The 27,870-nt window shown below is 31.6% G+C and overlaps 2 protein-coding genes across 7 annotated transcripts in view; one reads left to right on the top strand and one right to left on the bottom strand.

Moving 5' to 3' along the window:
• Positions 1-17,796, top strand: part of LOC128887739 (unconventional myosin-If-like) — a 34,861-nt gene extending 17,065 nt beyond the window's left edge. For both annotated transcript variants that reach the window (XM_054143948.1, XM_054143947.1), the window contains exons 11-21: positions 11,479-11,649; positions 12,139-12,305; positions 12,481-12,694; positions 12,804-13,034; positions 13,129-13,413; positions 13,485-13,640; positions 13,719-13,858; positions 13,941-14,098; positions 14,275-14,607; positions 14,748-15,098; positions 15,221-17,796. In XM_054143948.1, coding sequence (XP_053999923.1) covers positions 11,479-11,649; positions 12,139-12,305; positions 12,481-12,694; positions 12,804-13,034; positions 13,129-13,413; positions 13,485-13,640; positions 13,719-13,858; positions 13,941-14,098; positions 14,275-14,607; positions 14,748-15,098; positions 15,221-15,297 — 2,283 coding nt within the window. In that variant the 3' untranslated portion in view covers positions 15,298-17,796. The remainder of the gene's footprint in view (positions 1-11,478; positions 11,650-12,138; positions 12,306-12,480; positions 12,695-12,803; positions 13,035-13,128; positions 13,414-13,484; positions 13,641-13,718; positions 13,859-13,940; positions 14,099-14,274; positions 14,608-14,747; positions 15,099-15,220) is intronic.
• LOC128887740 (EH domain-binding protein 1) lies at positions 439-26,720 on the bottom strand. Of its 5 annotated transcripts, none has more exons than XM_054143952.1 (18): positions 26,136-26,720; positions 24,804-25,011; positions 24,541-24,722; positions 24,249-24,460; positions 24,030-24,165; positions 23,725-23,955; positions 22,736-22,925; positions 22,429-22,592; positions 22,112-22,334; positions 21,823-21,990; positions 20,760-20,849; positions 20,577-20,690; positions 20,250-20,450; positions 19,875-20,024; positions 19,580-19,797; positions 19,283-19,471; positions 18,866-18,990; positions 439-556 (listed from the first exon to the last, which is right to left on the bottom strand). In XM_054143952.1, the coding sequence occupies exons 1-17, from the start codon at positions 26,237-26,239 to the stop codon at positions 18,909-18,911; spliced, it is 2,862 nt and encodes a 953-aa protein (XP_053999927.1). In that variant the 5' UTR covers positions 26,240-26,720; the 3' UTR covers positions 439-556; positions 18,866-18,908. The 5 variants fall into 5 exon arrangements, with proteins under 5 accessions (XP_053999927.1, XP_053999926.1, XP_053999924.1 ...); XM_054143951.1 differs by lacking the exon at positions 439-556 and adding an exon at positions 17,089-18,670 and having other exon boundaries at positions 26,136-26,682; XM_054143949.1 differs by lacking the exon at positions 439-556 and adding an exon at positions 17,089-18,661 and having other exon boundaries at positions 26,136-26,682.
• Positions 26,721-27,870: the final 1,150 nt, after the last annotated feature.

The raw sequence follows: 27,870 nt of genomic DNA, 5'->3' as shown, positions 1-27,870 counted from the left end.
AATGGTTATTCATTGTAATTTTCTCAATTTTACTTGGGGTAATACAATAACCAGTGATTTAAAAAAAATATTTTGTACTTAATGAAAAGAATACGCTTTTCAAGAAATATTCGTTTCAGTAATAAATGTAACTTTCATGAGAGTTTCTCTTACTTCTCTTTATGAAATTCATTAACCCACTTTAGAAACTTTGATCATTTTATAAATAATTTTTAAATTTTAATTCGTGCTACAGTGTGCAATTTCAGTACGAATTGATAGATTAATAGAATCAGAGGAAAAGCAGATTTTATAGCGTTAAACTAAATTTAGAGTAGTTAATCGTGGATACTTAAATAATCGTTACCTGTAGTCAGTGTTAGGTCTTTCGACGTTAGAACTTTGTAGGAAGCTTTGAATGGTCTTGTCTTCGTAAAATTTTTGATTGCTCTGCCCTTGATCTCGTCGTATATGATTAGGCGAGGATGGTGGCCTCGGTAGAACCATCGCAGAAAATAGTGGGTGTATAAGTACGTAAAGTACTATTGTTGTGTAACAGTTGTCCGTCGCTAACATTCTGAAAATTGAGTGTATTAGAATTTTCAAATGCTTTGCAAACACTGCATCGCCATTCAGGTAGATTCCATCGTATAGTTTATCAAAATCAGTAATTCGTGTTATTTTCATTGAAGCTTGTTTTGCTGCTAATTTTAATTACTTTCTTCTATCCATTTGCCAAAGTTTCCTATGTCATTACAATAGTCAATGTGATCGTAGTTATTAAAATTGCCACAAACATGTAAAGAGTAGCTTTGATCATTTTAATTATCATTTTAATTTTAATTAGTTAAGCTGTACTGTAGGACGTATTCAGAGTAAAACGTCGCGTTTCTTATAGAAAATTTCGTATGTAGGAAACACTTTCTTTTTTAATTAAACCAAAGTGAGATATCCTCTGGAAGCATTTCGCCGTGCTCTGATAAACATTAAAGGTATTAACGGTCTTTCGTAACAAGATACACTGGCTCATTTTCATTAAAAGAAGTGAGGAACGAAGGACAGAAAAATGTTAGCGTTTCTGGTTAGCCACATAGAACAGCATGTAACGAGCGTGTTATAATAAACGCAGTGAAAGTTTTACTCTGCGCGCACGGTTAGCCTGGAGGAACAAAATGATACAATTTCTCTTGTTTCGCTTATACAGGCTGCCCTTAAAATTAGTATACGTACCATTTGCAATCAAAGAAATAAATGAGTAACGATTATATGTTGCAGTTAAAAATTGATCTTTTATAGATAAGAATAATGTTCAGAAGTTGTACATTAGTATATAATAATGTTTATTATTCAGTTAGGGACTTCAAACGAATTTATTTATTACTTATTGGTTAAAAATAGATTAAAGAACTCCTTTTTGTTATTGAACTAAATGGCAAGTAAGCCATAATGATGAGAGTGAAATTGCAATGAATTTAAAAGAATTTCTCAGTTGCCTCCTTCGCTACCTCCTCAATCACGTACTTTTCACGTAAAGTGTTCTTATCAGTTTCTGAATCTCATAATTTACACCACAGAAAATGATGTAACTCTGCATTTTTTTAGTACTTTCTGATCCTTTCATTTTGTTAAATAATCAGTACCTATGCATGGTATATGTGTAACATGGGCGTACGTATTAGTTTTATTAGTGTTACGGTTGTTATTATTTTTATTATCGTTGTTCACCTCGCGAAGTAACGGAAAGATTCTCCTTTCCAAAGAGATCTATGGATCTGAACTCTTAGTAGGTGTGGTTATTTCAATATAGGTTCGCGTTGCAGTGGAAACAGGTTCTTTTAAAAAGTGCAAGTGCATTCGTTGCCCTGGTGAACGTACTCGACTGTACTCGGTGAACGTAAGAGTCCACGTGGAGTCGGTCAGTCAAGTGGCTTTGGTTTCTAATGGTTCTCGTGCTCGCGTTTTTCCACTTTCAAGTAAAATAGGAGAAACTTTACTTCAGATGGCAAATTAAAAAAAAGAAATGACAAACGATACCTAGCAATCTGTACAAGAACAAATATTCATTTGAGGGAACGTTAGTTGATGAATGATTAAATTTGTATTTTTTATGGATCAAGAATTAATACTTTTAGAAATTTAATCCTCGAAACGAATTATTTGATTCCAGTGCAGAATCACTGGAATAATATATTTTTCAAATGATAAGATAGATCTCTAGATGCAAATTTCGAATAAGAAATAAAAGAAACAAGACAATGTAAATGAGAAACGAACAATGGTTTATGGGATAGAATTAAAATTAGAATAGAATAGAATTATAAAATTTGAGGATGCAACATATTTGTTCATGAAAAAAGAATATTTTTTCCTAAAATATGCATTAATAAATGTGTAAAATAACCTGGATAGACTATTACAGAAAATCAAGGTTTAGAAGCCTCTGCTTTAGGACATGACTTCATTATATTACTTCCTACATATATTTGCAGTTATTAAATTTAAAATACCCGTAAATATGTCCACCCAGAATGCTGAAATTGCATTCACCTATTTTTGCATTCTAGACATTACATTTTCTTTTTAAGTTGTCGCACAATAATCGAATGGAAACAATCTATTCGCCTCGGTCAATTCCATGTACGTCGGAGACTCGAATAAGAAACTGAGAGTGACTGGGAAACAGTGAGATAGAATGGGAATGAGTGAAAATGAGCGAGAAATTGCAATAGTAAGCGAGTAACAGAGAGACCAAGAGCGATACAGTTAATACTTGATTGCCGGGCGTGTTCCATGCATACATACATAACGTATATGTATAACGATGACTATTGGCTGTGCTTTAGCGTATCTTTACGGAAAGTGACACACTTCAACACTTTTTGCCATTTTTACTTTCCGACCTAGAAGGAAGGAACATATCGAAGTTGAGAAAAATGTACAGGGTGTTTCGTTTAAAGCCAAAATGGTTAAAAAAAAAAAAAAAAAAAAATGAAGACTATTAAAAGTAAATTATTTCAAAATCAAACCATTGTATGGAAGAAATAATTTTGTTGTAAGTGAAGCTGTAGAAGAGATTTTAAATAACAAGTGAATATTTTTATATGGAATCTGGAATACAGATATACACTTGTTTTTTAAGGGGACTTTCTGGTGTGACGATCAAAAAATAAAGCATAACTTTAGAAATTTTGTTCAAAATTTATATGACGAAGAACGACTCTAATGTTTTTTTCTCAACTAATAATATTATTCAGAGAGATCATACAAATATTTTTCTATGAACTTTACAAAATTCTTGTAAGCTTTAAACGCGTTTCTTCTGAAAAAATAATTTTTTTTCATTTAATTGTAAAGATAATGGAGGATTGTATCGAATCATCAGCATTATTTGCTTCATTGTTCTATTTTTAAATTTCTTTCGTTGTATCCATTCATAGTAATGACGAATAGTGGAATCAGACTTATTATTCTCTTCCAAGTTAGGAAACGTAATTATTGACGAATGACTTCAAGGCTCGATGTGTAATAACGTCATTATCAGAAGGGGAAGTGTACAGGATTATTGTGGTTTAAGTATATTTTTTCATTACGCGGGAGACTGATTCTTTGCCGACGTTAGAATATGAAATATAGATCGTAGTATACTTTCAATTGTAATTATAATTGGACTTTAAGATAATTGATTTTCTAGGAAAGCGATAAGGACTGTTTTTTTTTTTGCTATTGAGGCAAAGGAGATACCAAGTTAAAAATGAAGATTTTGATTAATAAATAAATCATAATTTTCAGATATGAAAAGTCCCATTTAATCTATCAATTTTAAAAGAAAAATGTTTGGAGTTGATTAGTTTTTAATTTTCACTAATTTTTCGTATTGAAAGTAAATCTAATCGTGTTGATTATTGATAGTGTGTTATTAATTGAAATAATAAATCATCTTATATCATAAAAAATTTTGAATGTACCAGCTGCATAATTTCCTTTGCATAATATAGAGGGTTTTTATAATAATTCTTTTGTTTTGTGAACTTAGAACACTGGGCTTAATTTTCTTGATATTTTCATGATTCAATTCTTCGTTAACGAAATGCTTCGAACTTCCTTATGAAATATGAATCTAGGATAAATTAATGAAGAACTGGTTCAATGAGATAGATTGATAAAGGATAGAGTTTCCAAGTATTCGAAATAATATCAGTATTTACTAAACAATGCTCGAAGGTGTGTTTCGTTTCTGTGAAAGTTGGAAACACGATTAAAATAGTCTCTGCGGTTAGGAAGTAATCAAAATCGTGCGGTTTCTATTATTCGATATTTTTTAACATTTGAAAATAATATCTCTGTTCGTTTTTTCTAATGTACATTTGCTAAATAGGAAAACATTTAAAAGAAAGGTCGGAAATATTCGTGAGAATTTTTAAAATGTATTTTCATCGGTGATAATCTGCTTCCTTCAATTTTAGCTACGGGACGAAGTATTTTGTTCAAATGTTAGAAAAGAATTCAAATTCATGTTGACATAATATCTGTGTATCTCGTGACGTTGTTTCTATCATTGAGAAACTTAATTACGAACGTTCATGCGTAATTTTAGTAATTACTCCCATGTTACGATGTTTCAAATAACTTGGGAGTTTAATGAAACAATTCCCCGAATCCTATATCTCTTCCTAGAGGGATTAGTAGAAAGTCCCAGTGGTAGGACGTAATATCGTGAGACCATTAAGAGAAACACGTGCTTACAATTAAAATAACATTGTGCAAAAAAGCTAGTACTCGGTATCTTCCAGAGAATATTAAAATAGTATGCAAGTCAAGGTGAAGGGTGTCTCATCCTATAAAAACAAGTTAAAAAACTCGTTGTTTGAGAATTAGGTGAACTAAATTTGTTGTTGACTTAGTTAGAATGTATTTTTTCATTTATTATTCGTATTTAGATTAACAAGGCAGTATTAGTTCGTCTTCTAATGTTTATACATATTTTCATAATTAAACTCCGCCTCGGAGAAGACATTCGATCGTAAAGGGTTAATGTCTACCACGTGTCTCCCATTGCAATCTTGTCATAAATGGATATTTCTACGATCGATAAAAAGTGATCAAGGTTTGCAATTCATAAACAATGTGTAAAGTGTGTAAGTACACGCGATTAAAAAAAAAAGGAATGCCCCTTAAACCCTACATAGAAAATAATTCGTAATTTCAAAAGAAACTGTATAGGGCAATCGTAAATTTAACAGAATCTTGTGCATACATGTACAAATAAACCTACCGAATTTCAAAAGTTTATGTGTAGTATTTTAGTTGCAAAAGAGTCATAAAAATTGCCTCGGAAATGGTCCAAAAAAAGTCGTATTCCCTTCACGAGGCCATTTAAACTAATTAATAAATGACATTGATACGATTATTGTCATAGTTGTATTTCTATCCTACAATAGATTGTTTGATTAATTTTTAAAAATAACTATGCCGTGAGTCATTTTGGAAGTATGAAAAACAAAATTAAACGTAAATTTAACGAAACCTTTAATATACATGTATAAATAAATGTATTCAATTTCAAAAGGTTATGGCAAGTACCTTGGCTGCAAAAATAATGGTAAAAATTGCCTCGAAGTTGGTAAAAAAAAAAGAGCACTTCCTTGACGTGATGTGGAATATTTTTTGTAATTTTGAAATTAATTGAGTAGGACGGTTGAAAATTTAACAGAATATTGTACATATATGTGCAAATAAAACTATCGAATTTCAAATGTTTATGTATAGTACTCTAGTTCCAAAAAAAAATTGGTCAAAAAAAGAATACCCCCTTAATATGATATGGAATATTATTCATAACTTTGAAACAAATTCACCAAGGCAATTGCAAATTTAACATGATCTTCTCCCTACACGTCTAAATAAACCTACCAAGTTTCACAACTTTGTCTTAATCGCCGTGCCTGCAAAAAAATATAATGAAAATTGCCTCGAAAATGGTCTAAAAAAAGTTGTATCGCTTTAACGAGGCCATTTAAACTAATTAACAAATGACATCGATACGATTATTGTCACGGTTGTATTTCCATCCTACCTGAACCAGAAGATCGAAATAGTACAGCGCGAATACGATCCTGCCGGATCAGTCGATCTGATTGTCTCTAGCTACGGTTGTTTCTGATTATCTCAGAAGCCGATTCACGTCGCTCGAACTGTGCGAGATTTTCAACAGACTACTACGTTCAACGATATTTCCTTCTCCGTCAGTCCATTGATTAGATCCATTTAGGCGAATCGAACGGTCACTGGATACATCGCACGCTTTTCAACGTTTCGCGTTCACGGTGCATCTTATCGATCATGATTCGCGCGCAAACGACGCGCTTCGCTTGTCGGATTTAGAAAAACTAGAATCGCGGGTGAATACGAACACGCGTTGCACGAACGGCGGTTCTGTTTGCACTGCGGCCAAGACTCGAGAGAAGGTAATGAAATGGCTAAGTGAAACGTTGGCTCTCGCTCTTTCACCATCGCCCGTCTTTCTTTGTGTATGTCCCTCTCTCTGGTTTAGCCACGGTTGTCCGCGTAACCGTCGCAATTGGTATCGCTTACTTCTTTCCGTTTCGCACCGTGAAATTTTGAATCGCCCCGCCACGCGGTTTAAAATCATTTCCCCTTTCCTTTTTAAACAGTTTTCGGGGTCAATCTTCATGATATTTTTTTGCAAGCAAGACGATCGAGACAAAGTTTTGAAACTTGGTTGGTTTATTTAAGTGTGTAGGGAGAAGATCATGTTAAATTTGCAAGTGCCTTGGTCAATTTGTTTCAAAGTTATGAATAATATTCCATATCATATTAAGGGGGTATTCTTTTTTTGACCAATTTCGAAGCAATTTTTATGATTTTTTTTGGAACTAAAGTACTATACATAAACATTTGAAATTCGATAGTTTTATTTGCACATATATGTACAATATTCAGTTAAATTTTCAACTGTCCTACTCAATTAATTTCAAAATTTTTACTAACTTCGAGGCAATTTTTACCATTATTTTTGCAGCCAAGGTACTTGTCATAACCTTTTGAAATTGAATACATTTATTTATATATGTATATTAAAGGTTTCGTTAAATTTACAATCATCTTGCTTAATTTGTTGCGGAGTTACAAACAAAATTCCGTGTCATGTTAAGGGTGTTAACAAGATAATTTTGTTTTTCATACTTCCAAGATGACTTACGGCATAGTTATTTTTAAAAATTAATCAAACAGTCTGCTGGACTAGTTAGGCCACTTTCCCACGTGTCTATTGCTCGAAGTCAATTAAACCACCTTTTTAGAGCACACTGTCCCATTAAAAGCGACTCTTTTTACGTACACTCTTCAAACGTGTTTTCCACTCCGCGATGCACTATGGAAATTACATTTACACAATAGGAAATTACATTTTCAAGGAAATCAATTTCAATCAGTCTTTTAATGGACCTTTGATTTCCGTGATTTATAAATCCTCGTAACTGTACTCGAGTAAAAATGGGGGTCATGATTACAATAAAATATTTTCTACGACACATTTAAGATGAGAGCGTTTCGTCTTCCTTGAAATCACGTGTATAACGGTTTTGTTATCTGTTAAAATCTCTAAGTAGGAACGTACAGTTGCAGTATAATTACGGAACTTATCTCTTTATTTTTACGATTTAAAAGATGTCACAAGAAATCCTGCTATTTAAGACTGAGTAATTTAAATAATTTGTTAGTTTGAAATTCTCTTGTTAAAAGGTAAGAAATTTAAGGGTTAATTATATTATGGACTTTGACCCCAATTTTTTTGTTTTCATCCTTAGCCTTACAAAGAATAATTATAAATGTAGATATCAATATACATATGTATATGTTGATAAACTATAAAGTACCCAAAAATTATAAACAATCAATTATTGTATATACTAATTAGTATTCATTCGACAATTAATATAATAATTTCAAATTGACTATCCAGGCAAACAAGTTGTGTTCTTTATTCGTTAGTTTATTTTTCTTTTTCTCAAGTATTTCATTACAATCTGCAAAAGTTTTCTCGACACTTATTAAACGGTTAGGTACCGTTGTCACGTCTAGGTGTCACGAATGTCATAGTAATTTCCTGAAGAAAGCGACAGGACACTTTCTAATCACATTGTATTTTAATTCCGCTGGTAACATTTATTATGTCTTATCTTTTTTCACCTGTAATTATTTTTAACGGGAGAACTACGCAATCAGGAGCTGATTACACGATGCATGTATGTACATGTCTGATTGTACATGTTATTACTGTTATAGTATAACATTCTTTTCATTATAAAAATTAAAACACTACTTTTAATTCATTGTAAGATTAAAACACAGACTTATGTAATAAATAAACATTGGAGATAAACATGTGGAGATATATAATATTTTCGTATATTTAACAAAGAAGTAAAGGCATGTTTTTTGAAAAAAGTAATAGTAGTAACAGTAATAATAGTAACTTTCAAAGGAGAACAGCGGAATTGAGAAAAATAATTAATTTGCCAGAAAATGAAGGGTATGATAAATGGATTCATAAATGAACAATGCTAATGAAATGTTAGTTGAAAAACAATTAAAGAATTTCATAAATTTAATGTAGGAGAAAATTATCCTGTTTACACTCCACAGATATTACTGTAAAAACAATGTTATTTATGTCAAGTTTCTCTTCAAAAATTCAAACTCAAACTTAGTGGACATAGTGTCAAGTTCATATTTGAGGCGGATAAGGTACCAGGTCGATAAGGTACTCTACGGTCGATGATGTAGTGCACCCTGTTGGTAATATTCGGAATTGTAGAACCCTAACTGATCGACCTGCAACATATTCCATTGCCTCACCCACTGTTCACAATCGTTTACCTATTTTTCAATAATATCTTTCATAGAATATCTTCACAACTATAACTTGACCATGTCATAGTATAATAATTATCGGACTGTACACGATTTGGACAGCATAATTCCATACATACACGAATGAAAGTACCCTGTACCTATACAAGTAATGTACAAGACACAATTTGTACAACAATGAATATAAATCAGTTGAAACAATATTAATGAATATGTCTAGAAAATTAGAGTAATGTGCAATTGTAAGCTTTGATTTCTATCGCACTATATTCCACCCATAACTTTAACCCCTCCACGTGGCGAAACATGCACCATACAAAGAGTCAACAAAAAACATACCCCGTGCGACTTCTACTTAATTCTATAAAAATACATTCGCATTGTTACTTGACGAAACAACTTCACCATTATGTCCGGCCCCCTTAAAACGCATGCGATATATTTTTATATCATTGCATTAAATCTCTTTCTCACGGTCTACATCGACATCCACGACTTTTGTGCTCGTTTCGTCTTCGCACGAGTACTCTTGGAACCATTGTCGAACTATCAGGTCATCTAAGTACTGCGAATCTTTCTCTTTTCAAAAAAAAGATGAATTGAGATTATTTCGTTCTTTTTTTCTTTTTCTTTTTTTTTTGCAATTCTCCTCTTTCTGCATCTGTGAAAACACGTAATTGCATGAACATCCATATAAGGTTCCATGTAACGCGTTGACAGCAAAGGAATTTCACTGAGGAATTAAAAAAGTAAATTCTGAAAACCAGGTGTTACAGAAAATAAATATGTACAGGATTCGTGGATTTTGATCGGGCTGTAAAATGCTAACGCAAATGTTAGATTACACAAGTTTCAATTGTATAAGAACCAAATTTTAGCTTAATAAGTATTTTCATGAGTGTCTTTGGCATTAAAAGTATCGAAAGAATTAATTTCTTTAAGTCTCTTTCATCATTTCACTTCGCAAACAAATTATTGTCTGTATATAATGGGCCCGTTTGTGTCCAATAACTATTGTACAAATAAACAAAACATTTCGCATATTGCCGGTCACCGGTGACCGACTCGGCCTGAACGGAAAGTACACTACTGTCCATCACCAGTGACCGACGTGGCGCTGGAGAGAATTCAATCGCGCAAAATTTCGCGTCCAGCGGTTGCCGTCGAAGAAACTGGAGAATGATGACGGAGGGTTCCCGTTCCTCGTACCTTTAACGAGCCGAGAACACGCTAAGGAGGTCGTCGTCGTTGATATATGAAATAGAATCGTTAGCTTAGGCACGGGCTAAGACGAAAAGAATCGTACCACTTTTGCCATCACCTCTCGATGCTCACCGCAACTAGACCGCGCATAAAAAGCACGAGAGAGCTGCGGGGACGACGAAATTGCTCGCCTCCGACCAAAGCCTTTTGTCGCAAGCGGATCGTCTAGTCTGATTCGGAGCGGAACCGCGTGTTTTATCGATGTGGATCGTGAGATATTCGAAACAAAGATATTACCGAAGTCAACAAAGAAAATCGTGAGAAGCAACGCCTAAGATAACGCGGTCGATCGGCCAACAATGGCTTTTCCACCGTCAAACGTTCGCAGGAATGCGCTTGCCAGTTTCATGCTTTGCAGCGGTGATGTAAAGACTTTAATGTAGATCCAATGTGTTATTCATTACAAAAAAAGAAATGTGTAATGGGTGACCATTGAACTGGTCCATTATACATTACCAAAGTAATGAGTAATAGGGGCCACCTTTATGTAATTTATAATGGATCACTCTTATATCACCCATTTCTTTTGCAATTTCTAATGGGTCATTCTCCCATTATCCATTACTTTTCTAATTTGTAAGAGGCCACTCGCACATAACCCATTACTTTTATAATTTGTAATGGGCCACTCTCCCATTATCCATTGCTTTTCTAATTTGTCATAGGCCACTCACACATTGCCCACTACTTTTGCAATTTGTAATGGGATGGCCATTCATTGCACATTAATTTTGTAATCTATAATGGAATGGTCATCCTTTACCCATTACTTTTGTAATGAATAATGGAACAGTCATCCTTTACCCATTATTTTTGTAATGTGTAATGAAACGGTATAAAAAAACAAATAAATAAAATAGAAATGAGACAAAAAATAGAATTTTCTTTTCTTTTCGTAATGCTACAATGGGTTAAACAAATATTTGCTCATTTAGGTGTTTGAAGATGGTCTGCAAAGAAGTATTAGTACACTATCGCTATAGTATCTTTTCCTTCTTCATTATCCACAGAAACAATATATTATTTACCATCTTAGAATAATAAAAATAAAATAATAAATAGAGTATTTAATTAGCCAAGATAGTATTTATACCGAGAGATGTACATTATATCAATGTATCACTTCTTAAAGAAGAGCATTCATAAAATGACTTCCGAAAATGAATCATTTCAATATTAAATAAAACTGGATTGTTATAAAAAATTAGGTTTCATAATTCCATGTGAAATAACGTAGCTTTAGAATTATTAAATAATTTTACTTTACTTTCATGAATAGGGATTAAATTTTAAATTAATGTATTCCTCCACTATCATTTTTTAACGATAAATTTTGTTTTTCAGGAGGAATACGTATCGGAAAATATAAAATGGACCCCGATAGAGTACTTCAATAATGCTGTCGTCGTCGAACTTCTCGAAGGGAAACGTCCACCAGGCCTTTTCCTGTTACTCGATGATGTGTGTGCCACTCTTCACGGTGGCAGTACTGGAGCGGATGCAGATTTGCAAAAAGTAATAAATACTATTTTTATGCAGATAAAATATTCATAGACATACCCGTTTACACGAGGTAATTCTTAGAAATGAAGCAAGCGAGGTTCCATAATTTTATTTTTCACACTTCAATGCATCTGCCAGAATCGGTCACAGTTCCCTTTCAAATGAAAAGATTTTTGCATCAAATAATGCTCCCTCTTATTTTTGTGTTGAAAAAATTAAAAATATTTTATTTTTGCAAAGTCATCATCACTTGATCCTCCTAATGTAAAGGATTAAATTATTCCTAAGACATAATGTAGAAATATTTTTTTATGTTTACAACTGGTACATAAATTAACTCAAGCTGATAATGAACATATCTATGCACATTCTTATGAAGAACATGAAACTCTATTGGTAAATCTGTAATAAATACCAAGAAATATGTTCTCAGAATGTAAACATTAGCCAACTGTTGCGTTTTTCATCTTGCAATTCAATTAATTTTAGTGGTGATTACAGAAACTTACAGTTGCAGCTGGTAAACATAAACACTTTCAAAGCACAACCGATGGATTTGCCATTTCTCATTATGCTGGAATGGTTTCTTATTCAGTTGATGGATTCTGTGATAAAAATAGGGATGTACTTTTCCTAGATCTCGTGGAGTTAATGCAGACAAGTACAAAGTAAGTTAATACCATTTCTTCATTGATTTCAGTTTATTTGAAAAACGTTAGACTCTTATAAAAACTAAAACTTTTAACTAGTGTAATTTATTTATATTTATATATTATTTTTAGTATTATTGTCATAGTAAAAACATATTGGATAAGTGTATGAGTGATAATGTTATTGTTACAGTCCTTTGGTTCGTATGCTGTACCCACAAGAAGCTCAAGCTCAGAAAACAAAGACACTTAAATCTAGACCTACCACTGCTGGTAACAAAATACGAAATCAAGCCAGTGAACTAGTCAAACAATTAATGAAATGCACTCCGCATTACATTAGGTGCATTAAACCAAATGAAACAAAGAAACCTCGCGACTGGGATTCGGTTAGAGTAAAACATCAGGTATGATTGCCATATAAGATAGCCAAAATTTAATAGTTACTTGGAAATTTCACACAAATATTTTGCGTATTCTCTGTAACATTCATTTTATACCTTCTATGTCATTTAGGTGGAATATTTGGGCTTAAAGGAGAATATCAAAGTACGTAGAGCTGGGTTTGCATACAGGACAGCATTCTCGAAATTTCTGCACAGATTCGCAATTCTCACAAAAGAAACGTGGCCATGTTGGTCTGGAGACGAGAAAGAGGGTGTGAAGTGGTTATTAGCTAGCCTTCACGTTGATCAGTCGCAGTATCAACTTGGAAAAACAAAGTTATTCTTAAAAGATCCTGAAAGTGTATGTCCTAATTTTATTTCTGAAAATATTTCGGATCTTTCAGTGGTAATTAATAGAACCGTTTGTTTATGCTACTGCAATCGTTGCTTCACAGCTTTTCATGTTGGAGGAAGCAAGAGACCGCAAATATAACATGTACGCCAGGGTGATTCAAAAAGCATTTAAAAAATATTTCGCTCGAAAGAGGCAAGATCAGCAAAAACAAGAAGCAGCTGATTTACTGTTTGGCCATAAAGAACGTAAACGAGCAAGTTTGAATAGAAAGTTTATGGGAGATTACATTGGATTAGAAGGGAAACCACAAACGATGAATTTAATTGGAAGAAGAGAAAAAGTTTGTTTTAGCGACGTAGTAAAAAAATATGACAGAAGATTCAAGGTACTTTTGAACACGTTTATAAATTAATTTCATAGATTTATCACGTAGAGTAAATCAAACACGAATTACAGGTGAGTAGAAGGGACCTTATTCTAACTAATAAACATTTATATCTAATCGGTCGAGAACGAATAAAGAAAGGTACAGAGAAAGGAAATTTAGTAGAAGTTATAAAACGGAAACTTACATTCAATCAAATCAGTCATGTGTCACTAAGTACTCTTCAAGTAAGTGTATAAACGTATGCTTGTAACCTTTATTATTAACGAAAATAATAATTATAAATGATTTATTAATGATCACAGGATGATTTTTTTATTGTTCACACAAAAGAAGATTACGCCAGTTTATTGGAATCGCTATTTAAGACGGAATTTTTAATTGTTCTTAGTAAAAGATATGTCGAAGAAACTGGACACATTTTGAACATAAAATTTAGTAATAAGTAAGATTTTTGTATACATTTATTTAATACATAATCCTTAAATGGTTCGTTTAATAAATTTAAACAAAAATTTATCTTGCAGTTTAGAATTTAAAGTAAAAAAGGAAGGTTGGGGAGGTGGGGGATTGAGGCAAGTAATACTAACGCAAATGGATCAAGAAAATGGCGATAAAGAGATTTTGAAACCAAGTGGAAAAGTTTTGAATGTCTTTATTGGACCAGGTTTGCCATCCACCACAAGTAAGTGATTATTGTAATTTATATGCGCGTAATGTTTTTGTTTTTATCCATATTTTACCTAAAAGAAGTAGATGAAGTAGGTTTTTCTTATTTAGCTTAGTATTTACATTTATGAATTATATCAAATTATATTAATTATACTTATAATAATTAAATTATTTATACCAACATTTCAGAACCAAGTTCTAATAGAACACCAATGGTACCGATGAGTCCGCAGTATTGTATATCGAAACGGGCTGCACCAGTTTTGCAACCTGCACCACGATCAGCTGTGAATAGGCCAATCCGGCCAGCTCCACGTACAAACTTCGAACAAAATCAGAGTTTACCAACTGAAAGGCCTCCTTTGCAATTACCTAAAACTTCAAAGCCACCGCGACTTAATCGTACGAGTATTCCACCAATGCAAGTACAAGAAAAGAGTCATGGAATGAAACAACCAAATAAAATACAGAATAATTTACCTCTAATGGGCATGTTTACTAATCCCAACGGAAAAGCACGAGGTGATTCATATCAGAATTTGTATCGATAAATATATTAAAACATTATTTTTTTCACTGACTATAACATTATGAATATTAACTTAGTCTGTTAAGATGAAAAAAACTTGATCAAACGCAAAATAAGATTAATAATTAAACAGGTTTACTGAGGTTTCCCCCACCACCGACTGAATCACCACCACCTAACACGCCAGCTATATCATCAAGATTTAAACTTCCATCAATCAACAGGAACGAGCAGACAAACAACAATAGCGTAGGCTGCAATAAGGAAATACAAACAGTTCAAGAGTACAATACTAAATCAGTATTAGAGAAGGCTAACAGACAACTCGCATCTAATGTTGTTTTACATAATAAAAAACCTCCACCTCCACAAAAACCTTTCATTCCTAAATTACCTAAAGCTAAAGTTTTGTACGACTACACACCGCAGGATCTCGATGAACTAGAGCTCAAAACAGACGACATTCTTGAAATACTCAAAGAACGTAAGTTCCTTTAAATAACTGACATATCCTACTTTCATTTTCTTGAACGATTTGCCATTCTTCCTCTTTTGTTTTTATTTATGAATAACTCTAATCGCGAATTCAATCTTTTTGTATTCTAGACGAAGGTGGTTGGTGGCAGGGAAGATTGAAAGGGAAAACGGGACTCTTTCCATCGAATTATATTGAAAAAATATGAAATAATAAAATCGTGTATTCCACACTTAGGAAACAAACCATGATTTTAATCGAATGAAAAATTTCTTTAGGGAACGAAATCATTTATGTATATCTAAACGATGTATTTATGTTTTTCATTTTGTACATATATTTTTACAACCCTTCACAAATCGTATACCTTAAGAAATTATCATTAGTCTACAAACCAAAAATCATAACGTGTCTAAGTGTTAAAAATAAAAATTCTCTTACATTTATTTTTCAAAGTAGATTTAACAATACAGTGTAGTAATAAATCTTTAAATAGTCATTTAATATATGTAAAAGTTACCAACTTTAATTTAATTAATTTTTAATTTGTTACATTGTTAAGTCAAGGTTAATGTTATTGTACCTGTTGTATTTCGCAATTTTTTAAAAAGTTTATAATATTAAACATTTACAAATTTCTATGGAAGGAGCGAAATATAGTTTCTACAAATGTGAAAGTATTAAAAAAAAAAGTAATAGTCTTACTTTCCTAATACATCATTCATTCATTCATAAATCGCCCTTGCATTATATGGAAAGGTATTGCTAGTCTCACAAAAAATTGTATTTCGATATTTTCTTGCAGTGCTTTATTTGCTTTCAATTATTAATTGCTATTGCATAATACGTTTCGACACATTATACATTAATTTTATTTTTACACGTAGTAATTTACAATTAATACCGTTTCTAGCAAAGGAAGTCGCGTCCTCATCGAGATTAAGCGTTGGCAAGAATGGTCATTGCTTTTACAATTGCAATATATCATAGTCAGCATTCTTAATAGTAATAAATAAAATAAATTAAAATTATTTTAGTACAATATTATATGAGAGCATTTTTACATATAAATACGCATACAGAGTATCTCGAAATGAAACACAACAAAAATATTTTATGATTCTGAAAACCTAATTTGTATTGCACTCAATTACAGGATATTACCTCAGTCTTCGTAACTCAACATCTAAAATTATTTCTGATATTGACAAATCTCGAAATAAAAGCCGAATGTAATAGCTAAGTTATCAAGAATATCACAATTTAATTTTTATTCGTATAACATGTTTTTAATCGTTTAAATAATTATTACGAGATACATTGTATTTTTACAAATATGTAGACAGACCGTCTGTTTCAGTATAGCCGCTTTAAAGATAACTTTGCACTTTTAAACATGAAACATTCGTAGGCACTAGAATAATAAATTATTGCTAAAAATTAACCAGTTAAAACGAATATCTCCTTTCGCAATTTTCGCATTCTATTGATTAATATTATGCAAGACAGTTATAATAACAGAATAAAAACTAAATTCGATAGAATAGGATTTTAACATTGCAGCTTAACATTTCTATAACGTTCCCAACTTGAATAACCCAACTTATTCACTATCGTAAACACCAAAAGATTCTTACTATATTAAAGGAACGTAAAATCTGTTTACGTATAATAACATGAGCTATGCAACCATCGTAAAGTAAATAAAAATTTACTTACATCGTTTGACAGAAAATGAGATCTAACTCAAGTATTTTTAACTAAGCCTGCAGGACACAAAATATATTATCCTCTATTCAATGAGTGCTCATACAATGAAAGTGATTTTTTGTTTATACGTTTAACAATCAATTATGGCAGTTGTATTCGATATGATATGCCCGCGCTAGTTACATTTAACGTTCACTCAAAATTCGATTTTGAGGAAAAAACGAATTTCAAATTTTTCACGTTTCATAATATTTATCACACTTTGTATTAATGTAGTTTTAGACATGCATTTACACCGTTCAAAGGAAAAAGAACATTTTATTTTACAAAAAAAATCGTGCAAATTTTACACTGCATACTTATTCCTAAGTCATCCCACAATTACTCATTCACGGTTTGTCTTAACATTTAGAACACTATGTCAACGACAATGTTCAAAGACAAACGAGTAGAATAAAATAACTAAAACACTTGAAACAATGTAATTTATCTAAAAATATAGTAGGAGTAAATTTCAGAAAGACTAATATTTAACCTATGTTTCGTTTAATGTTTTGAAATCACATTTCGGTAATATAACTTGTGTCGCATTATTAAAATGTTTTGTTTTTTTTTCTCTAAAATTTGTGTGAATAAATCAACAAATTATTAAAATAATGTATTATAAAATAAAACTACCGATTGAGGTGATATACATAAATAATATGAAAAGTATAATACATGTATATAATTCTTCATATTTTTGTTCAATCTTCTAAGTAAATTGTTATTATTTGTTGATTTATCTTTGTATCGAAATTCGCCTCTGGAATAATTGTTTTCCATATATATCACTAAACGATATTAATTTATACAAACAGATTAATTTCTTTGTTACTTTGAAAAGAAATCATGTGGCAAACTTTTATACATGTCTAAGAATATCCGAAATGGATTAGGCCTTAAGCACATTAACATCAAACTCAATAATAAATAATCAGTACACCATAGGACAAAATTGCATATTATATCACCTTTCTAAAATGGCAAGTATTTTACAAAGGAGTAAATGAGTATAATAATTGTCCTAAAAAATTAGGATATTTATATATGGCACAATCAAAATAAATATGGTTTATGAACAGTAGTTTTTTTATATTGTAGATGACAAAATGAATACTATGCTTCATTAAATCTCATCGCCGAAGTTTATCGACTTATTGGATCGAAATATTCTCTCTACGCTACTTTGACATAGTTAATTTTTTTCCTACAAGTGATCTATGATTTTTTAAGTACATCCAATTTATACGCGTTTTATGTCATGAATATAATGCATAATAATCGAGAACTATAAAAGTGATATACTATATATCGCAACACTTCCCTTGTATAGTTTTTTTTTAAATTTATATAGAGATTTCAGCACCTTATTTAAATTAGAAAGCTTCCATAATCATGTATTTATTAATGCGCAAAAGAATTGTTAATTAGTTGTTTTATGATGTTTTAATGGAATAATGGCTGTTCTGCTCCGTTATTTTTAGTCACTTCGTATTGCTATAAATTGAAATTGATTTTTCCTAAAGTAACTTTTCACAACGTTCACAACGCTAGAACAGATTTTAATTATGATATTTCCCTTTGATGAAACAGATCTCAATTTCGATTTAGCTCCAGTACGAGGAGTGAAAGTGTATCAATACAATTCTTAATAATGAATTTGTATAAACATGGAACACTGATCGCACAACTGGTATATCATTCATAGTACAAAATAAATTTCTAAATATTAGTATCTCCCAGATTATGAAAGTCCTGACTTCATTGTCAAGGAAAATTTTGTATTTTCTTTGGCGACTCCACAGCAAAATGAGCCATACCTATAATTGCTATTTTTAGTACAGTATTAATTTATATTTTTACGACTTAAACTGATTAATACTTTTATCGCATTTTTTATAGCAGAAGTTTATTTAAAGATAGTATTCTGAGAGTCAACATTTTTTTTTTTATTAAATTTTTAAGTTTGAAAGTTTTATTTATATATTTAAAAAAAAGTGAACTATTTAATTTAAATGAATTACCTGTAATTTACTACTGTAACAAGGAGGGTCGAGAATTAAATTTTCATTGTACCACGCAATTTTTATTTCGTTGAGCTAATCCAGCTCTAGATAAATCACGTTCTATTTCGTCATCATCTTCAATACTGAAATACAACAGAAACCGCACAATAAATTCATTTTTCAGCAACATAGACATTCATAAAGTATTCATTTTTGACATTATAGAAGAGTAAGCAAAGAGAACAATTAAAAATGATAGTTGTTCTCTTTTTTCATGAACTACTTAATTCTTTTAATTAGGAGCCCTCAGGGACTGTAGCTATGTTTGATTGTAGCTACAGTACGGGTTTAGCAATCCCGAGGTATCCGAACTATAGATCAGCAAATGCAAATGCAAAGTAATGTAAAAGTAATAATGTACATAAGATAACTTACGCTCTTTCTTGTGTATCAAGATGATGGACTAACTCGTCTCTTTTGTTTACGATAGAAACTAATTCTTCTAAAAGTAAGTTCTCTCGCATTTTTTGTTCAGCAGTTTTCCTCCAATCTTCTACTGCAAGTATGCTTCTTAATTCGCGATTTAAAAGTTCAAACCGACGTTCTAAGTCGTCTTCCTTTTCCCTGCAATATGTAAACATTGCTAATTTAACATATTAAGTAACACAGAGTGTTTTCTTCAAGTAAAAAGAAAATGTCGAATGCAAGTGGTTAAAACACACAATTGCTTACAATATATTCAATTGCATTTGCCTTCTGAGAAGTGCATTTTTTTTATTCACGAGGGTAAACCACAGAGACATCAGTCTTTCAGTTTCATCTTCGTTGTCACTTTCCATAGCAGTTCGAAGTTGTTTCTCAAGTTTACCAGCTTGAATATCTATTTGGGTCTGCTCTCGTTCTAATGCTTCTAATTCGTTTTGAATATATGCTGTCATATCCTTCCCCAACTAGGCACAGAATGATGATACCAAATGAGATATTTGATTCCTAGCTGTAAGGGTGTACGTGACAAAATAATACATACCCCTCTGAGAGTATACGAGGTACCATCAGGACTAGTTTTATCTGGTGAAATTCTCTCTATTATCTTAGAAAATGAATAGAGAGGGGAACCAGTCTTTTTTTCACCATCTATTACACTTGGAGTTCCCAATATATTTCCATTATATTCAGACTGAAATATTTGTTATTCGTTAAAAATTATATAGAGTAAAATCTTGTGTGATTCTAAAGAAGTTGGATTTGAGATTCATCAAAGACATAATAAACACTAGTTAGTGTACTTTTGGTTTATGCAAAGGCAATATGGTTATAATAAGGTTTAACATTAGGAATTTCGAAACCTTCATACATGCAGCAATATTATTTTTGCAAAGAAAATCAGGCGTTTATGACTGACCTTTGTACTAAATCTATCACCGGGTGTAGACGGCGTCATGCTACGTCTCGGGCTATTATTCTGATCATCTATCGATCGCCTGTCACTATTATTGTCGTCGTTTATTTGATTCGAAGTAACATTAACACCCATTTTTACTTCCGCTATTAAACGCCTCGCTCTTTCGCGTAACTGCTGTTGCCTTTCGTCATCGTTTTGACTCTATAAATCATAAAATGCCATTCTTTCGAATTTATGGTAGATAATGGGTGTAATGATCGAGATACTAAACTAAATTCGTATATACAATTATTCAATAAAAAAATATAAAATGGAAGAAAAGAAAACCTCGATAGGACTAGCGGCGGCAGAAACAAGGCCAGCTGACTTTGTCTGATTCCTGGCCTGTTCTAAGAGTTGTCTTGCACGTTCTCTTAATTCATCATGCCGACTGACTAATGGCTAATATAAAAAAATAGCAAATTAGTTACAAGCAACAAACAACTTTGAAAGTATATGAAGACTAATTACATGTTGAGAACGTTGCTCGCCGTGCGGTGATGACACACTTTGACATTCAGTACTATCACGAATTCCCTTCTCAGTTGTATTTAATGAATCCTACAAGATGTGTTTACTAAATTTATTGCAATAACAATTACTATAACGAGATTACAGAGAAACAAATCAAGTCGAAAAAACTACATGTCAAATATTGCATTCTCTATAAAAAATATGGAGCTTATGGAGAGTAACAAATATATACATTAGATTAAATACTATATACATTTATAATCATTTGTATGTATACGTGCATGCATGACGTGTATGTACAAAAAAGTAAACGTAACAAATTCGGAGAGAATAGCATATTTAATGACGGTTCCTTGTTAATAAAAGCAAGCACTAATTTCATACACAATACTGTAAAATTTCGAGTATAACGTGTACAAGTTTCTCGTGTTTACCTGTTTCGTTAATTCGATTAGCAGTGAAAGTTTTGTTAACAAGGGTTCTATGTAATTTATACATGAATTTCCCCTTCGCAGAATCAAGTTTCGGGTCGAATAAAACATGCGCATTATATTCGAAATTTTAAGATAATTTATGATTATTTAATGTGAAATAAATTATACAAAAAAAAAAAAAATATTTTATGTGATGTAAGCATAACGTAAATGTTTTTGTGATTTAACAAGTTTGAAAATGTTCTATGAGCCGTTCAATTAAAAGTAGAGTGAATCCTGTCTGAAAGGCACAATATAATTCGTTATCTAAGAGACGCGTGATTATTCACATTATTTCCTGAAACACCGAGAAAGCTTTAAGCTAGGAGAAATGTATCGTTTAGACAGAATTCATTGTAAAAATATATAATTTTTAAATTAATATATTTCATGAACATCCGCTTAATGAATTTATTTTAGTTGAAATTGAAGCAAGTCGGTCAATAATGAAAAGTTTAAATGCGAATAGTATAAAATAATAATTCATAAGTACAACAATTCACTTTGAATTTGTTACTAATGTAGTCAAATAGAAAATAAGCAACTAAATAAAGTAAAATAATTCGAGCAAATTCAGGTATACTGACATCACGAACTGGCGTTTGTAATTTGTTAATTGAGATTGACTGAGACCATTTCTCGTCGATTATTTGAATATTTTCCTCTTCCTCGTCAGATCCAAATGGATCTGTTAATTGTCGACGAGTCATTAATATAGGACGTTGTACTTGTGGTACTCTCGGTGGAGATTTGCTCTGTGGTAAATTGGAATCAATATTCCATATTATGAATACTAACGATAATGATTTCTAACGATATATGAAATGAAAACGATGACAATGATCATGTTAAAACAAATGTATGTATGGTACATACCTTTTCCCTAGATAAATATTTTTCTTTAGTTGGCGATAACACTTTTTCTAGAATACTCTTTGAGCTGGCTAATATAATGTCCTTTACATCTTTAACACTGGATGGTGATTTATCTTTATTGCATTGATCATGATCCTGATTCTCTATGTTCAAACTTAAATGTAATCTATTTTTTACAGAATCAATATTAATATCCTCTTTTTTGTTATCGAATGGGTTCGATCTGTTGATAAATAAATTTCTATATGCATTATTGTTTCTGATATTGAATATAACTGCATTATTGATAAAAAAAAAAACAATCGTAATGAATGTACCGTCTGTTGTCTATTTTATTATTTTTATGCTCCATTTGGTCTTTCTTGTGTAAATTAATTATTTCCTGACCAAACAATTGTACACTCACATCCGAATTATTGTCTGTATTAAATCTACCAATCATATAAGAAGATTCATCCGTAGTTTTACCTATCTGGTGTACCTGAGGATATGGAACAATTTTTGTTATATTTCTTCCAAAAAACGTGGAAGTAGATATACTATAAACAGTTAGTATTATTCATGTCTTCACACATGAACCATTATGTCAATAAAAGTAAAGTATTCGTTTGTATCGTTGAATACCTCTAATTCATGGCCAGTGAAATGTGCTCTCAGCTGATATAAATATGTCATCACAGCTAATTTGTCAGGTACAGTTAATATATCCATATCTGCTGGTTCTATCACTCTAGGTATGCCAAGGGCTTCTCCTGCATCAAATGCTTTCTTACAATTACCTTTTACATCGTGCGATAATAATGAATCTATGTCTCTGAAAATTTTCGATTAAATGCTAATTATACGATTTCAACTAAGTTCATAGACCACTTTATAATTCCCCGAAAACTAGAGAATGAACGTTGCGAAAAAAGGCATTTTGAAACTTGAAGCCTCAGTTTTCAAATCCTATTAAGTGATTTCGCCGACTGTGCTTTTCTAAGCTGTAGTACCACTTCCAAGCCGATCGTTTCGTATCGTAATAAATTGTTCAACTTGGAGTCATACATGGAATTTAAAAAATTATTTCTCAATTTTTATTAATGGAACATTAAACTATGAAGTCCTTCAATTCTGTCTTTTTTTTTAAACAAAGCTGCGATTTCTATTGGTCGAGCCATACATCGTTGATAACAATTGAGAAACCAATTTTATTAACTCTCTGTGTGACCTATAGTTAAAGAATTTCAATGGATTTGACACAATCGATTGGAAAGTATCTGGGAACACTGATTGGGAAAGATTGAGACTTGAATATTTTAAAATGCCTTACATAACTGCATGGCTATGTTTCACATAGATGTAAAAGTTAAAAGTTTGCTATTTTTCAGGTGATTATAAAGTGATACTATAATTTTGTTTTGGAGTATAGTAACTTAAGAATAACAAATGATTGTAAGCCAACCATTTATAAATAGAACAAATGAAATTTTTGGTACATGGCCAAAGTCATTAATATATATCTGTGATCCTATAAGAAAAATATAGATATTTTCTTACTGATCTTCCACATAAATATATATTTAAATGATTGTTAAATTTAATTTCAAATTATTCTAATTTATTATACATACATAAGATCTGGTCTAAAATGATGTATGATTGCACAAAATGCTATTCCATTCCTCCAAGATGTTGTGAGATTCGTAACTTTGACACCAGAATAACCTTTTGTTACATCCTTACACCATTCCAATAAATCCTGGCCTGGTGTAATTTCTTTTAATCTAGGTGTACTGGTATCATTCTTTGTTAGTTCTAATGGTTGCAATGGTAATCTTAGCGTGCTGTGTACAATGTTTCTACTACAATAAAAGTAGAACATTTGTAATTCTAATGCTACTATTAATTTTAGCTTATTCAGATAGAGTATTCTTACTCATTTTCAGCAGCGACATTGTCCTTCAGGGGAGACTTTTCTTTAAAGGAATCATTAATTCCAGTTAGACTAATATCACGTATAAAGTGGTCATTATCATTTACAGGCGTAACATTGTCCTTTGATAAACTTGCCACTGTTATTGCACATTGTTATTATTATATAGGATAACTATCACATATGTAAATCTATGTTTATGTTTATCTATGTAAATCTTACCACTTATTGGAGTGCTAGGTAATTCACTTTCAGTGAGACTATTTGTCATTAGATCAAGTTGTGCAGAAATATCTAAAATTTCATCAAGATTTTTCACAGATACCTCTTCAACATCCTCAGGTATATCTTCATTATCAAAATCATCTAAGGGAGCAATATCGCTGTTATTGTTAACGGACATTAAACTAGCCATACTCTGCATATCTTCGTCCCTGATAAATAATTACAGTATTAAATATTAAATTTACTGTATTACTTATGAAGATGACTCCTAATTCTAAGATTATCTTACGTTGCTTTGCCTTCTCTCAAGAAGACACATGATAAAGTACATTCTAATGTAGCTTTAACAATTTTCTTGGATGTAGGTTTTAATTCTAATTTAAGTTGTTGTTGAGTGGATTCTAAGGTCGCATATTTTTTCATATTTATATTTGTAGCAGCCACGTGCCGCCTTTTACCCGTCGGAGAAACCTGTTTATAATGAATAATATAACGTGAATATTTATCGAATAATTTCTATATCGAAGGTTTCTCACGATCACCCTTGCTTACATCTTCAATTACAAATGTCCAATCTTTATCTTCTAATTCGTGTGTGCGTGGATCTTTAAACAACGTTACAGAAATCGTGTGATTGTCAGGAACAGCCCAGCCAATAGTACCTTTCAGTGGATCACTTAAATTTGGTTCCCAATCTAAGGGTTCAGTAGTAACCCTTCTACTACGTCTTGTCCACACAATGCTTAATTTGTTTGGTTTCCTGATAATGTTACAATGTGCATATGTAGGATAATTGTAATTCATGGAAACTACATTTATTAAACTCAATACTTTAAAATGTCTTTCAAGAATTTAAATATTTCTAAAGAGCACGATACATCAAAATTTCACAAAAAACCAAAATGGTACTGCAAAAATGTAAATTCATTGTGATAATTCGTTATCAAAGTATCTATTACTGAAAGTAAATTATTTTTTCATCCAACAAGTCATAGTGTTGTCTTAGATATAACCCACATGACTAATAATTTATCAAATTATTCTTTACCCTACTCTATTGTATCTAAATATGCCATGATCAGATATGACTAATATCCTCATATAGACACCAGACTTTATTTGAGCTCATCTGAGCACAAAATTAAACTTGTTGATGTTATGTAAAGTTGATTAAAATAAAAAATAATCAAACGGCCCACCATAGGACTTTATCCACAGAAGCACATTTTAAATAGCTTCTTTACTGTTAAAACCATGATTACTAGCTGGCAATAACACTTATGTAACTGTGAACTATGTACTATGAATACATAAAACATAAAAAAAAAGTTATAAAGGTGAATGCTTAATACAGTGGATGCTTAAGAAAGAAACTAAAGATTAGATTGTTTTAATATTAAGTCTGTATCATAACTCGTAATTAGTGTCATTTCAAAAGTAACTTCTATAGCCTGTTCTTTTGCAATGCATCCATATTAACTAAATTCATGTTTTATTTTTAACAGATTTTATAGTACAATGAACATAAATACACTAACTTAATTATTGGTAAACAAAATTAACTACCATTTTAAGCAAATGTATTTGCTTGTAATGTAATTGTTATTAATAGAAATTCTTATTCTTATTATTATTTTGTCTATTTATAAATTTGTATTTTATTTAAAATGAATTCTAGACATTCATCATGAACTGCTTTCCTCCAACAAGAATTACATTTCAAATGTCATTTTACATCTCTTTCGAATTTTTATAATGTTCACAGTAAACAATATTGCATATATCATTTTTGTACCACCTCCAAAATAGTAAGAATGATATCAATCATCAGAAATGTAACATCAACTCACACCTACTACAGAAATTTAAATACAGAACACTCACCATTTCGTTGTTGTTTCTAGAGTGACTTCATGGTACGAGACGGTGAATTGAAATTTTGCAGCCCTCTTATTTACTCGCTGCAATCGTTTCCAGACGGAACTCATTTTTTATTTTATTTAGTTGTACTTTTCCGATGATTGTCAGAACGTCGTCTAACTTGCAATTACTTGTAAGAGCGCGGAATGTGGTACGTCATTTTTTCAAGAAATAATGGACGCTAGAAAATCAGCTTTTCGCTTAGAGCAATCCAAATATTTCCTTCTGTCGTACACTGTTTAAGAATTAAAAGTCCAAGGTCCTGCGATCATTCATGCATCTGACATTTCTACTTGCACCCGATGTAACACGAACGAAATCATCTATCCTGTTACGGACTTCTCGCTATATTTACTGTTATTAACTTATCACGCGCTTAATTTAGGAGATGTCTGTTTTTAACGTCATCTACATAAAACACTGTATATTTCAATAGCACACCACACAAAATATTACGACAACGAGAACACAAAAGTTTTACGATTAACTTGAACTCGTACCGTGACGAAATCTTTTCGACTTATTGATCTTGTATTATACGATTCTATGATAGGAAACCTACTTAAGATAATTGACTCGCACCTTATTTTCCATAGGAAAAGCGGTTCTAGTTTCATGATCTACGCCATTAGAGGGCAACTTTCCTACTTTCTTTTCTCGCAAGTTGAGATATAATAATTCTTACCATTTTCGAGGTAATTAACTAACTAGAGATCTATAATTTCTTTTTAGAATTTACGCTTACACTGTGGGACATAGGTATACAATATATCAGTGTGTCGCGAGCTCGCCATTTGAAAACCGCGCCAAAGAGGCGCAGAGGGCGTTGCGATCGCAGAGACGCCATGACACGTTCCGCCGATTCCAATTTTTTCAATCTTTTGTACCGTTTTGCAATTATTTAACAACTTTCTTGTGATTTATTATTACGTTCTCACTCCACGGGGACTTTGGGGAATTGGTGTGCGTGCTCGCGTTGATTATACAATAAACAATTTCTAAAAGTGATCGCATGACGCTGCAATTCTAATCTTTCAAAATTCCTAACCTACAAATGATGTGCTACGAAATGAAGATGCTTTGAAATTGTCATGACATGTAAAGTATAAAACTTGTTATTAATTTGAATAGATAAAGTGTCAAATATAATACTGGTTCAGTTATTGGAGTATTATTTATTCAATACATTACATTATGTTTAGTACCTAAGTGTTCCATGGCTATTCACCTATACAACTTATAGTTCAAAGGCTTTGAACCACATTGAACTGTGTTTCCATCTTCATCCCTTACAAATCAAACGAGGGCTGCTCGATGATCGTAATAATTAGCTTCCTCATTATTCAAATCATCGAAGCAGATGCCGTGTTTAATTGTAGTCTTGTGCATTGTAAGAATATTTAATTTCAAGAATTGTTTTATTAATGGAGCGTTGTAAAAATATTAGGAGATATGTTCTTAGTTATTAGTTCAACAATTGAATTATTATTTCCCCCAATATGTTTACAAACTTCTGATACATGTAACATACGTATGACAGCTTACATGAGTCTCTATGAAATAACAATGCTGCCAATAGTTTCATAAGCAATACATACAATATTGTTTATGATAGATAAGAGGTACAATAATCTATGTATATTTTTAAAATGTGTTATTTAAACAGAATCAATAAATATGATATATTATTATCATGTTT

Source organism: Hylaeus anthracinus, unplaced genomic scaffold, assembly GCF_026225885.1.
Source record: "Hylaeus anthracinus isolate JK02 unplaced genomic scaffold, UHH_iyHylAnth1.0_haploid 11989, whole genome shotgun sequence".
Lineage (NCBI taxonomy): Eukaryota > Metazoa > Arthropoda > Insecta > Hymenoptera > Colletidae > Hylaeus > Hylaeus anthracinus.
The sequence above is the reverse complement of the archived record's forward strand: the minus strand, read 5'-3'. Positions and strand labels throughout refer to the sequence as shown.

Bases quoted from the DNA above. Each gene is read 5' to 3' on its own strand.
- LOC128887740 (XM_054143952.1), bottom strand. From the start codon at position 26,239: ATGAGTTCCGTCTGGAAACGATTGCAGCGAGTAAATAAGAGGGCTGCA. The intron at 22,593-22,735 runs GTATTCAACGAT...CCATATCCTCAG, and splicing joins TCACTGGCCATGAATTAGAG to GTACACCAGATAGGTAAAAC. The intron at 20,850-21,822 runs GTCAGTATACCT...CACATCTTGTAG, and splicing joins TACAAACGCCAGTTCGTGAT to GATTCATTAAATACAACTGA.